At 44.6% G+C, this 14,649-nt stretch overlaps 1 protein-coding gene across 1 annotated transcript in view; it reads right to left on the bottom strand.

Moving 5' to 3' along the window:
- mdn1 (midasin AAA ATPase 1) overlaps positions 1 to 14,649 on the bottom strand; it is a 178,672-nt gene that overhangs the window by 138,180 nt on the left and 25,843 nt on the right. The window contains exons 11-13 of the mRNA XM_067985297.1: positions 11,250 to 11,331; positions 2,827 to 2,922; positions 1,331 to 1,443 (exon numbers count right to left, since the gene is read on the bottom strand). Of these exons, the coding sequence (XP_067841398.1) occupies positions 1,331 to 1,443; positions 2,827 to 2,922; positions 11,250 to 11,331 (291 nt within the window). The remainder of the gene's footprint in view (positions 1 to 1,330; positions 1,444 to 2,826; positions 2,923 to 11,249; positions 11,332 to 14,649) is intronic.

Here is a 14,649-nt window from a genome sequence, read left to right as displayed (position 1 = left end):
AAAGACATTGCCCGCAAAAGACATATGTATGTATAGGTCCATGTACAAGTAAATGTGCATTTCCCTCACAGCTGTTGATTTATAATGCTAACATTTTCATCAACAGACGAGAGACTATTTGCTTCAAATTTCAACTACTCTTTTTTTGAAAAGCATAAATCAAATCATGAAGACTCTCAGCTTAATATACTTTCCGAAGTCTATAGAACAAAAAAATAAAAAGCTACAACAGGTGTGTAATAAGTTTTCACTTACACATTAGATATAAACTTTACCCGAAAAAAATTGTAATTTGCCCTCTAGCTTTTCTTTAAATGATTTTGAAAAACAACAACAGAGCAAAAACTTATGGAAACTAAAAGGAAAATATCCCAGCAGCTGAGTTGGCATTGATGCATCCTTCGACAGTACATGCTTAGACTGCACAGTCTGAATTCTGCTCAGTGTCACAGCTCTGGGTAAAAGTATCAAGTTGAAACCCAGGCTTTCGGAAGAATAAAAATACACAAGACAATTCAATGAGTAAATGTATCATGTTATTGTGAAATATGTATTTGGATTTTATTTAAATCCTCATCTTGCAGATTACAAATTGAGAAAAAAGTAGTGGATAAAAATTCAGAAAGCATTGCAATATGGGACAAGATGGTAGTGCCACCCAGCGGCCAGATTGTGCAATTACAAAATGACATGTTTAGAGGCAGTTTCCAATACAGGTGTAGACAGGAATTTATAATGGAAAAGGTTGACAGAAGTATGACAAAAACTTATCAGGGCGCAAGGTTTTGTGGACAGAAAGTGCACCCCTCTTTCAGCTGCTAGGTGGCTATTCTAGATCTCTTCAGTTTATGTTCTGCTGCGTCAATCTCCTCTTCAAGGACTAGAACATGAGAAAATCGTACTATTTTTGTCGTTGGTTCTAATGCTATAAATCACTGCCAAACAGACCCTGCAAGGGCATGGTGACTAAAATTTTTTTTTAAATCAAAATGCTGTTCAGACACCATGGCTTTTGGTGCTTGCTTGGCATCCAGCACACTTTTTCCCCCTGCAACAATTCCCGGTCACCATACTGTTACAATACTAATCAAATATTAAATGGCGCAATGCTAATTTTTAAAGAGTCCTGATAGAATCTGGAAGGTGATCCCAAAATGCCAGTTTAAAAAAACACCCCAGGCCATAAAAACAGAACTTAATCTATTTATTCAGTCACTGCAAGCCAGTAGCCTTGATCCTTTTAAATCATTTCTTTATTTGAGTTACATGGGTTATTACGGTAATAGAGCATTAAAACCAATCCTAAAATCAATTTTAAAACTGCACTTACGACTGCAGCAGGGTGACATCACTTCTTTTGCGGGGCAGAACAGTCCGTCCTACAGTCACTTCCACCTCACTGAGTCCAACAGCAGGTTTATACAACTGACAGAAGAACTCTGCCTGCAACACGAGGAGAATTAAATCATCGCCTCTGAACAATACACTACAGCTTCAAATGCTGTACTTCAGTATCAACCACCTGCACGGATGGAGGGGAGATTGGGGGAATTGATTGCTGCAGGTTTAATCAATAATTCGTTGGCAGTTCTCCAGATAGCTCAGTTGGTAAAAATACAAACGCAGCGTGGAAGCAATCTCGGTTTGTTTTAAGTTAGCCTTAGTCTACTGATTTCAGGGCAATATACCTCAATGTTCTGCATGCTGCAATATACCTCAATGTTCCTGGGCTAAATAGGGGAAAAAGTAAACCTGTTCCCCATAATCACAGTCCTTCGTGCTCCACAACTAGACACAAACTGCTGCAGAATTCAGTGCCCACTGTAGAATTTCTCCCTTGCCAATTTTTTTCCTCTTGGCCTTTTGATTTCCTTCCCATAACTGTATTGGAAACAATACCTGATGGACCAACACCAAGTCCAAATACTGCAATCTGACAGCAATCTTTTAATCTCCACGCATGCTGATCCTTCATCCCAGGCATTTCACACCGTACAGAGAGATTATTCAACTCCACTGATCTCAGATCCCAAACCAGTCAGTTTGATAAAAACTGAGCAGGTACTGTTTGCAACCTCAGCATCCTATTTGACCCAGATCAGAGCTTCTGACCCAGTGTCTTCTCCATCACAAAGGCCACCTATTTCTACCCCCATATCACCCAGCTCTGCCTCAGCCCATGTGCTGCTGAAACCCTCACCCATGCCTTGTCACCCTCCAGTCTTGACTATTCCAATGATCTGCTGGCTGGGGCCTCTTCTCTTCCATCCGTTGTAAACTACAGCTCATCCAAAACACTGCTGCCTGTATCCTATCTTGCACTAAGTCTCATTCACTCATCACCTCTGTCCCATCCCCCATCCCCAAAAGACATCACAGATGTTAATGTTGAGAATTAACTATCTTCATCTCAAGGATACCCTGACAAGTCAGCTTCTACAGAAAGTGAGTTCTTCCATTTTCCCCACTCTACAAACTAACCCATATTAACATCATGCCCTGCCAAATAAGTTGACCTAATTGGTCATTACACAGAGTTGCACCAACATTCATTATAAATGTGGATGAATCAGAATAGTTTATTGACGACTGCCTTGACACAAAGGCAAAGGTTAACAATACATCTATCTGAAGCCAATGTAAAAAATTGTCTAAAGCCACATTATAAAAACAGAAAATTTCCTTATTCTGCTTTCAGTAGAATGATCATAGAACCAAATCAGCAGCAAAATGGAAGGAAAAATTTAGATGACCAAAAAAAATATTGATTGCCAGTTAATTCTATAAGCAGTATACAAGGGAATGCCATACAGAAGGAAACAATACCTTTTCTTTTGAAATGTTCAGTTTGCTGCCGATGATCTCGGCCATTTTCTGCCTACTCCTCCGTTTAGACATCATGGCTGTGAAACAATCTAGCGCCTGTAAAACAAAATACAATGAAAACTGTTCCAGGCTGCTCCACAACTTGCCTCCTTGCAGTCACTAAAAGTGACCTTTGTGTCCTCAATATTTTAAGCTCAAGCAGCTTGACATTTCCAAAATCAGCAGAAACTATTAGCACATCATTGCTATTAAGACACCAATAAACTCCGTAGAACCCAATCCAAGGGATTTATTATAGAAGATCACAGGACAATTAAAAAGGTAAGGGGGCATTCGGCCCATCTTAAATGATTCATCCAGACAGCCTCTCATCACAGCGTTCAATTGTTTCATAAATGGATCCAGACTTTTTGCCTCCACTACACTGTCTGGAAGTCATTCCATGTTTTGATCACAATAAGTTCCTGATAACAGTCCTAAATTTATCCTTCACGAGTTTGAATCAATCTGTTTTCCCTACACTTGCAGTTTAATGTTAAGTAAAAGCCTGATCTACATTTTCCCATTCGGTTAACTATCTTACATACCTCCTAAAAGACCATCTATCACATGTCCTTTCTGCACTGAAAAAGCCAAGTTTTTCCAATCTTCCTTCATAAATATTTGGGGGATGTAATCATCCAGGATATTTATTTTGTGCTCACTCTCAGTTTTAAGCCCATATACCTCTTGTTCTCACCTCTTCTGACTTCCCTCTTCCTATTACACTGAATTACAGTTTTTAAAATAAATTCAATCAAATACAGACCAGAGAACAACTCATCTGCATAAATAGTTCACTTCTGCTGCATCCTTTGGCTAACTTAAGTACAATTCACCTACAATCAGTAGAACAGCTCTTGGCTCTACTAATTCTTTCAAATACAATTTATAGGACAGCATAAAACTGCAAATACTAGGAGTCAAACAAATGCCGGAAACAGACTCTTCCATCACCATCCCTGGGTATGTCCTGTCCCACCAGAGGTGGCGGTACAGTGATATACAGTCAGGAGGGAGTGGCCCTGGGAGTCCTCAACATTAACTCTGGACCCCATGAAATCTCATAGCATCAGGTCAAACATGGGCAAGGAAACCTCCTGCTGATTACCACCTACTGTCCTCCCTCAGCTGATGAATCAGTCCTCCTCCATGTTGAGCACCACTTGGAGGAAGCATTGAGGGTAGCAAGGGCACAGAATGTACTCTGGGTGGGGGACTTCAATGTCCATCACCAAGAGTGGCTCGGTAGCACCACTACTGACCGAGCTGGCCGAGTCCTGAAGGACATAGCTGCCAGACGGCCTGCGGCAGGTGGTGAGCGAACCAACACGAGGGAAAAACTTACTTGACCTCGTCCTCACCAATCTACCTGTCGCAAAGGCATCTCCCATGACAGTACTGGTAGGGGTGACCACCGCACAGTCCTCGTGGAGACGAAGTCCCGTCTTCGCACTGAGGACACCATGCAACGTGTTGTGTGTCACTACCACCGTGCTAAATGGGATAGATTCAGAACAGATCGAGCAGCTCAAAACTGGGCATCCATGAGGCACTGTGGGCCATCAGCAGCAGCAGAATTGTATTCCAGCACAATCTGTAACCTCATGGCCCGGCATATTCCTCACTCTACCATTACCAACAAGGCAGGGGATCAACCCTGGTTCAATGAGGAGTGTAGAAGAGCATGCCAGGAGCAGCACCAGGCGTACTGAAAAATGAGGTGCCAACCTGGTGAAGCTACAACTCAGGACTACATGCATGCTAAATAGCAGAAGCAACATGCTATAGACAGAGCTAAGCGATTCCACAACCAACGGATCAGATCAAAGCTCTGCAGTCCTGCCACATCCAGTCGTGAATGGTGGTGGACAATTAAACAACTAACGGGAGGAGGAGGCTCTGTAAACATCCCCATCCTCAATGATGGACGAGTCCAGCACGTGAGTGCAAAAGACAAGGCTGAAGCGTTTGCAACCATCTTCAGCCAGAAGTGCCGAGTGGATGATCCATCTCGGCCTCCTCCCGATATCCCCACCGAGCGGAGGGAGCGTCCGATAAAAGGCGGGATTTCAGAGCGCTGAGAACAGCTGAGAGGAGCCGAGCCGAGCGGAGGGAGCGTCCGATAAAAGGCGGGATTTCAGAGCGCTGAGAGGAGCCGAGCCGAGCGGAGGGAGCGTCCGATAAAAGGCGGGATTTCAGAGCGCTGAGAACAGCTGAGAGGAGCCGAGCCGAGCGGAGGGAGCGTCCGATAAAAGGCGGGATTTCAGAGCGCTGAGAACAGCTGAGAGGAGCCGAGCCGAGCGGAGCTGCGACCGAGTTCGAAGTGACGTCAGGAATCAGATCGGGACGCGACACAGGGGAGGCACCTGATTGGTGAGTAGGTTCAGGTGAGTATTTCTCCTGATCGACAGTAACTGAAGTAAAAGGAAAGGGAAGGTCTGCAGGTCTTATAGGAAGTAGCGTTTATTTTTTAGTGAATCAAGGTCCCTAGTGTAGTTAACATTCTCTAAATTGAGAACAATTTAAAGGAGTAAACTCCTTAAAGGGAGTGGTAAGTAGTTTTTCTTTCCTTTTTTTTTCTCTTGACATTGTAGTTGTTCTTAAGCTAATTTAAGGGTTAAGTCATGGCAGGAGATCCCAGCGCCGTGTCATGTTCCTCTTGTGGGATGTGGGAATTCAGGGCTCCTTCCTGTATCCCTGATTCCTTCACCTGCGGGAAGTGTGTCCAGCTGCAGCTATTGTTTGACCGCTTGACGGCTCTGGAGCTGCGGATGGACTCACTTTGGAGCATCCGCGATGCTGAGAAAGTCGTGGATAGCACGTTCAGTGAGTTGGTCACACCGCAGATAAAAATTACTGAGGGAGATAGTGAATGGGTGACCAACAGACAGAGGAAGAGTAGGAAGGCAGTGCAGGGGTCCCCTGCGGTCATCTCCCTCCAAAACAGGTATACCGTTTTGGATACTGTTGGCGGAGATGGCTCACCAGGGGAAGGTGGCAGTGGCCAGGTTCATGGCACCGTGGCTGGCTCTGCTGCACAGGAGGGCAGGAAAAAGAGTGGCAGAGCTATAGTGATAGGGGACTCGATTGTAAGGGGAATAGACAGGCGTTTCTGCGGACGCAACCGAGACTCCAGGATGGTATGTTGCCTCCCTGGTGCAAGGGTCAAGGATGTCTCGGAGCGGCTGCAGGACATTCTGGAGGGGGAGGGTGAACAGCCAGTTGTCGTGGTGCATATAGGCACCAACGATATAGGTAAAAAACAGGATGAGGTCCTACAAGCTGAATTTAGGGAGTTAGGAGTTAAACTAAAGAGTAGGACCTCAAAGGTAGTAATCTCAGGATTGCTACCAGTGCCACGGGTTAGTCAGAGTAGGAATGACAGGATAGCTAAGATGAATACGTGGCTTGAGAGATGGTGCAAGCTGGAGGGATTCAAATTCCTGGGCCATTGGAACCGGTTCTGGGGGAGGTGGGACCAGTACAAATTGGACGGTCTGCATCTGGGCAGGACTGGAACCAATGTCCTAGGGGGAGTGTTTGCCAGTGCTGTTGGGGAGGGTTTAAACTAATGTGGCAGGGGGATGGGAACCGATGCAGGAAGTCAGTGGGAAATAAAGTGGTGACAGAAACAAAAGGCAGTAAGGGAGAGTGTCCAGAACATGACCGGACAGATGGTCTGAGAAAGCAGGGCAAAGACCAAGGGAAGTCTAGATTAAACTGCATTTATTTCAATGCAAGAAGTCTGATGGGCAAGGCAGATGAACTCAGGGCATGGATGGGTACATGGGACTGGGATGTTATAGCTATTACTGAAACATGGCTAAGGGAGGGGCAGGACTGGCAGCTCAATGTTCCAGGGTACAGATGCTATAGGAAAGATAGAGCAGGAGGTAAGAGAGGAGGGGGAGTTGCGTTCTTGATTAGGGAGAACATCACGGCAGTAGTGAGAGGGGATATATCCGAGGGTTCGCCCACTGAGTCTATATGGGTAGAACTGAAAAATAAGAAGGGAGAGATCACTTTGATAGGATTGTACTACAGACCCCCAAATAGTCAACGGGAAATTGAGGAGCAAATATGTAAGGAGATTACAGACAGCTGCAAGAAAAATAGGGTGGTAATAGTAGGGGACTTTAACTTTCCCAACATTGACTGGGACAGCCATAGCATTAGGGGCTTGGATGGAGAGAAATTTGTTGAGTGTATTCAGGAGGAATTTCTCATTCAGTATGTGGATGGCCCGACTAGAGAGGGGGCAAAACTTGACCTCCTCTTGGGAAATAAGGAAGGGCAGGTGACAGAAGTGTTAGTGAGGGATCACTTTGGGACCAGTGATCATAATTCCATTAGTTTTAAGATAGCTATGGAGAAGGATAGGTCTGGCCCAAAAGTTAAAATTCTAAATTGGGGAAAGGCCAATTTTGATGGTATTAGACAGGAACTTTCAGAAGTTGATTGGGAGAGTCTGTTGGCAGGCAAAGGGACGTCTGGTAAGTGGGAGGCTTTCAAAAGTGTGTTAACCAGGGTTCAGGGTAAGCACATTCCTTATAAAGTGAAGGGCAAGGCTGGTAGAAGTAGGGAACCTTGGATGACTCGGGAGATTGAGGCACTAGTCAAAAATAAGAAGGAGGCATATGACATGCATAGGCAGCTGGGATCAAGTGGATCCCTTGAAGAGTATAGAGATTGCCGGAGTAGAGTTAAGAGAGAAATCAGGAGGGCAAAAAGGGGATATGAGATTGCTTTGGCAGATCAGGCAAAGGTGAATCCAAAGAGCTTCTACAAATACATAAAGGGCAAAAGGGTAACTAGGGAGAGAGTAGGGCCTCTTAAGGATCAACAAGGTCATCTATGTGCGGAACCACAAGAGATGGGCGAGATCCTGAATGAATATTTCACATCGGTATTTACGGTTGAGAAAGGCATGGATGTTAGGGAACTTGGGGAAATAAATAGTGATGTCTTGAGGAGTGTACATATTACAGAGAGGGAGGTGCTGCAAGTCTTAACGCGCATCAAGGTAGATAAATCTCCGGGACCTGATGAAATGTATCCCAGGACGTTATGGGAGGTTAGGGAGGAAATTGCGGGTCCCCTAGCAGAGATATTTGAATCATCCACCGCTACAGGTGAGGTGCCTGAAGATTGGAGGGTAGCAAATGTTGTGCCTTTGTTTAAGAAGGGCGGCAGGGAAAAGCCTGGGAACTACAGACCAGTGAGCCTGACATCTGTAGTGGGTAAGTTGTTAGAGGGTATTCTGAGGGACAGGATCTACAGGCATTTGGAGAGGCAGGGACTAATTAGGAACAGTCAGCATGGTTTTGTGAGAGGAAAATCATGTCTCACGAATTTGATTGAGTTTTTTGAAGGGGTAACCAAGAAGATAGATGAGGGCTGTGCAGTAGACGTGGTCTACATGGACTTCAGCAAAGCATTTGACAAGGTACCGCATCGTAGGTTGTTACATAAGGTTAAATCTCATGGGATCCAAGGTGAGGTAGCCAATTGGATACAAAATTGGCTTGACGACAGAAGACAGAGGGTGGTTGTCGAGGGTTGTTTTTCAAACTGGATGCCTGTGTCCAGCGGTGTGCCTCAGGGATCGGTGCTGGGTCCGCTGTTATTTGTTATTTATATTAATGATTTGGATGAGAATTTAGGAGGCATGGTTAGTAAGTTTGCAGATGACACCAAGATTGGTGGCATTGTGGACAGTGAAGAAGGTTATCTAGGATTGCAACGGGATCTTGATAAATTGGGCCAGTGGGCCGATGAATGGCAGATGGAGTTTAATTTAGATAAATGTGAGGTGATGCATTTTGGTAGATCGAATCGGGCCAGGACCTACTCCGTTAATGGTAGGGCGTTGGGGAGAGTTATAGAACAAAGAGATCTAGGAGTACAGATTCATAGCTCCTTGAAAGTGGAGTCACAGGTGGATAGGGTGGTGAAGAAGGCATTCAGCATGCTTGGTTTCATTGGTCAGAACATTGAATGCAGGAGTTGGGATGTCTTGTTGAAGTTGTACAGGGCATTGGTGAGGCCACACTTGGAGTACTGTGTACAGTTCTGGTCACCCTATTATAGAAAGGATATTATTAAACTAGAAAGAGTGCAGAAAAGATTTACTAGGATGCTACCGGGACTTGATGGTTTGACTTACAGGGAGAGGTTAGACAGACTGGGACTTTATTCCCTGGAGAGTAGGAGGTTAAGGGGTGATCTTATAGAAGTCTATAAAATAATGAGGGGCATAGATAAGGTCGATAGTCAAAATCTTTTCCCAAAGGTAGGGGAGTCTATAACGAGGGGGCACAGATTTAAGGTGAGAGGGGAGAGATACAAAAGGATCCAGAGGGGCAATTTTTTCACTCAAAGGGTGGTGAGTGTCTGGAACGAGCTGCCAGAGGCAGTAGAAGAGGCGGGTACAATTTTGTCTTTTAAAAAGCATTTGGACAGTTACATGGGGAAGATGGGTATCGAGGGATATGGGCCAAGTGCAGGCAATTGGGACTAGCTTAGTGGTATAAACTGGGCGACATGGACATGTTGGGCCGAAGGGCCTGTTTCCATGTTGTAACTTCTATGATTCTATGATTCTATGATCACAGAAGCCAGTCTTCAGCCAATTCGATTCACTCCATGTGATATCAAGAAAAGGCTGAGTGCACTGGATACAGCAACGGCAATGGGCCCCGACAACATCCCGGCTGTAGTGCTGAAGACTTGTCCTCCAGAACTAGCTGCGCTTCTAGCCAAGCTGTTGCAGTACAGCTACAACACTGGCATCTACCCGACAATGTGGAAAATTGCCCAGGTATGTCCTGTCCACAAAAAGCAGCACAAATCCAATCTGGCCAATTACCGCCCCATCAGTCTACTCTCAATCTTCAGCAAAGTGATGGAAGGTGTCGTCGACAGTGCTATCAAGCGGCACTTACTCACCAATAACCTGCTCACCGACGCTCAGTTTGGGTTCCGCCAGGACCACTCGGCTCCAGACCTCATTACAGCCTTGATCCAAACATGGACAAAAGAGCTGAATTCCAGAGGTGAGGTGAGAGTGACTGCCCTGGACATCAAGGCAGCATTTGACCAAGTGTGGCACCAAGGAGCCCGAGTAAAATTGAACTCAATGGGAATCAGGGGGAAAACTCTCCAGTGGCTGGAGTCATACCTAGCACAAAGGAAGATGGTAGTGGTTGTTGGAGGCCAATCATCTCAGCCCCAGGACATTGCTGCAGGACTTCCTCAGAGCAGTGTCCTCGGCCCAAACAGCTTCAGCTGCTTCAATGACCTTCCCCCCCATAAGGTCAGAAATGGGGATGTTCGCTGATGACTGCACAGTGCTCAGTTCCACTCGCAACCCCTCAAATAATGAAGCAGTCCGAGCCCGCATGCAGCAAGACCTGGACAACATCCAGGCTTGGGCTCATAAGTGGCAAGTAACATTCGTGCCAGATAAGTGCCAGGCAATGACCATCTCCAACAAGAGAGAGTCTAACCACCTCCCCTTGACATTCAACGGCATTTCCATCGCCGAATCCCCCACCATCAACAACCTGGGGGTCATCATTGACCAGAAACTTAACTGGGCCAGCCATATAAATACTGTGGCTACGAGAGCAGGTCAGAGGCTGGGTATTCTGCAGCGAGTGACTCACCTCCTGACTCCCCAAAGCCTTTCCACCATCCGCAAGGCACAAGTCAGGAGTGTGATGGAATACTCTCCACTTGCCTGGATGAGTGCAGCTCCAACAACACTCAAGAAGCTCGACACCATCCAAGACAAAGCCGCCCGCTTGATTGGCACCCTATCCACCACCCTAATCATTCACTCCCTTCACCACCGGCACACTGTGGCTGCAGTGTGTACCATCCACAGGACGCATTGCAGCAACTCGCCAAGGCTTCTTCGACAGCACCTCCCAAACCCGCGACCTCTACCACCTAGAAGGACAAGAGCAGCAGGCACGTGGGAACAACACCACCTGCACGTTCCCCTCCAAGTCACACACCATCCCGACTTGGAAATATATCGCCACTCCATCGTCGCTGGGTCGAAATCCTGGAACTCCCTTCCTAACAGCACAGTGGGAGAACCATCACCACATGGACTGCAGCGGTTCAAGGCGGCGGCTCACCACCACCTTCTCAAGGGCAATTGGGGATGGGCAATAAATGCTGGCCTCGCCAGCGACGCCCACATCCCATGAACGAATAAAAAAAATCCATCAGTATTTGGAAAGAAAAAAAAGACAGGTTAACATTTGTACACCCTTTACCAGATAATCAGTTCTGGTAAAAAAAGTGAATGTTTCCGATGTTGACCAAACGTTTTCACAATTTTTAATGGTGTAAATTAGCCTCTTTCTTACCTCTTGGAAGATGCAGAGGGCCGTAGAAGAGGAAGTACTGTCAAAATTATGAATTATTCGTTCACACCATTTCAGTAAATCTCTAGAAAGAATAAAGCAAAACAATTTCATGCAAACTGGCAGAGTTTACAATAAATTCGTGACAGCAACATTATGGTAAATGTTAAGCATACAGTATTATACCAGACAATTTTTTTTTAAAAAGCTAGAGGAAAGGGCAAGAAAAAAGTAAAGACGATAGAAATTCAAAAATTGATTTAAGTGCAGGATGCACCTTTCCAAATAAAAATTTTCTAGCTTTTCTGTATTTTTTTTAATTAAAGCAAGGGCTTGGAGTCCATTATTTTTAAACAATTATTTCAATATACTACAATTTTGAATGGTTGATGCAATAAAAAGTTCATGTTTAGAAACAATCAAACTCATGGGGCCAGATTGTGCTGTAGCAGGGCATCTACCGTTAGTTAGACTTGCTCCTGCACCCTTCAGCTCAAAACATTTTTGCCCACTACGTTGCTGAAGGTACAAGCTGATAAGGGCATAATGTGGAAACAGGGCATCTGGGACCTGAGTGAACAGGACAACCAACAGGGTATCTCTTTAACCAATGAGATTTAAGGATTGGGAAATAAACACAAGGAGGGCAGAAGGGTAAATTAAAGGGGGTGAACTGAATGTCAAATCAGGTACTAAAAGAGAAATAAAGAAATATTGGATTAAGGAGAGAAAAATACAAAGGAAAAGAATCACGGAAGGCAGCCATTCGGCCCATCGAGTCTGCGCCAGCTCTACGCAAGAGCAATCCAGCTAGTCCCCTCCCCCGCCCTTTCCCCGTAGCCCTGCACATTTTTGCCTTTCAAGTACTTATCCAGTTCCCTTTCAAAGGCAGTGATTGAATCTGCCTCCACCACCCCCTCGGGCAGTGCATACCAGATCCTAACCATTCACTGTGTAAAAAAGTTTGTCCTCATGTCACCTTTGGTTCTTTTGCCAATCGCCTTAAATCTTTGTCCTCTGGTTCTTGACCCTTCTGCCAATGGGAACAGTTTCTCTCTATCTACTCTGTCAACACTTCATGATTTTGAATACCACTACCAAATCACCTTGCAACCATCTCTGTTCCAAGGAGAACAACCCCAGCTTCTCCACTATCTACATAACTCAAGTCCCTCATCCCTGGAATCATTCTAGTAAATCTCTTCGGCACCCTCTCCAAGGCTTTCACATCCTTCCTAAAGTCCAGTTCTGGGCACTGCACACAATATTTCAGTTGTGGCTGAAAGTGTTTCATAAAGGTTCATCATGAGTTCCAAACTCTATGCTCCATGCCGGTTTATAAAGCCCAGGACCCCGTATGCTTTTTTAACTGCTTTCTCAACCTGCCTTGCCACCTTCAACGATTTGTGCACATATACCCCCAGATCTATGTTCCCTTTTAGAGTTGTGCCCTCTAGTTTATATTGCCTCTCCTTGTTCTTCCTACTGAAATCTATCACTTTGCATTTTTCTGTGCTAAATTTCATCTGCAATGTGTCCGCCCATGCCACCAGCCTGTCTATATCCTCTTGAAGGCTATCACCAGCCTCCTCACTGTTTACTACCCTTCCATGTTTTGTGTCAACTACAAATTTTGAAACTGTGCCCTGTACACCCAAGTCCAAATCATTAATATATATCAAGAAAAGCACGGACCCCCGGGGAACACCACTGTACACCTCCCTCCAGTCCGAAAAACAACCGGTCACCACTACTCTGTTTCCTGTCACTTAGCTAATTCTGTATCCATGTTGCTACTGCCCCTTTATTTTCCATGGGCCGCAATCCGGATAAGCCTACCATGCAGCACTTTATCAAACACCTTCTCTGTTGCCTCATCAAAAATCTATCAGGTTAGTTAAACACAATTTGCCTTCAACAAATCTGTGCTGGCTTGCCCTAATCAATCCACCCTCGTCCAAGTGACTGTTAATTCTGTCCCGGATTATCATTTCTTAAAGTTTCCCCACTACTGAGGTTAAACTGACTGGCCTATAGTTGCTGGGTTTATCCTTACACCTTTTTTTGAACAAGGGTGTAACATTTGCAATTCTCCAATCCTCTGGGACCACCCCGTACCCAAGTAGGATTGGAAGATTATGGCCAGTACCTCTGCAATTTCCAAACTTACTTCCCTCAGCAACCTAGGATGCATCCCATTCGGAATGGGTGACTTATCTACTTGAAGTACAGCTAACCTTTAGTTTTAAAAAGTTTAAAATGGCATTTTTAAAATTTCAGAAAAATTCAAAATTTGAAGTAATGAGACGCCACATTTGTAATAGTTCATTTTCAGAGCCAGCGAGATTGATTGAGTCAACAACACTTGTTATTAAAAGGGTACTTACACTTGTAATAACTAGACTTAACTTTGTGGCAAATTTAATGGGCAATTAAAGGGCAAATACAGCAAGTTCCTAAAAAATGGAGCGGTTTAGGGCGAGATGTCATTTTTGCAAAGCCAACAGCGGAGCAGCACAGCAATTTTTAATTTCTGCAATTAAATTTTAGGTTTGGGGCACTGTCTCTTACTTTTTTACCATTCAGGGACACAGAGGGGAGATGAGAATTTTTTTTATATAAAAGAAATATGATCTTGGATGCGCTACCTGAAAGGGTGGTAGAAGCAGATTCAATAGTAACTTTCAAAAGGGAATTGGATAAATGCTTGAAAAGGAAAAATTTGCAGGGCTATGGGCAATAAGCAGGGGAGTGGGACAAATTGGGTAGCTCTTTCAAAGAGGGCACGATGGGCCAAGTGGCCTCCTTCTGTGCTGTATCATTCTACCATCCTACATTGCAGCCGCACAAATTACCACCTATTAGGTTCAACATTTTTTTTTCCACCTAGCATCTGATGGGCCATTCATCTACAGGACTGGCAACTAACTATTGCATGTTATAACTTAATGAGAAACAGCTGTACTAATTAGGGATAGCATACGGGAAGTAGAAAAAGGGGACATAACTAACAGAAGGATAGAAACAAAATAAAAGATAAGGAATCGATCACACTAATAGAGGTATCCGACAGACCACCTAATAGCGGAAAAGAGGTGGAGGAATATATAAAATGAGTAAAGGGCATAGAATAGTGATGGGAGATTTTAACTACCCCCAAACAGGCAAGAGGCACAGGGAATGGAGCTTTTACAACGTGTGCAGGATTCATTTCTCAGCCAGTGTGAAAAATGTACTGCCAAAGGAAGAAATAGAACATCAGTCAGAAACATATGAAATAGTGATCAGAGTCCAAGAGAAATACATCACAGTAAAAAGCAAAAATAAACTAGCCAGTAATGACACCATGGAATAAAGAAATAAGGGCAAAATTGAAAGTGAAGTAAAAGGCATACACTAAGCA

The sequence above is a fragment of the Heptranchias perlo genome, chromosome 5 (assembly GCF_035084215.1).
Source record: "Heptranchias perlo isolate sHepPer1 chromosome 5, sHepPer1.hap1, whole genome shotgun sequence".
Classification (NCBI taxonomy): Eukaryota; Metazoa; Chordata; class Chondrichthyes; order Hexanchiformes; family Hexanchidae; genus Heptranchias; species Heptranchias perlo.
This window is presented reverse-complemented; position numbering and strand designations above follow the sequence as displayed.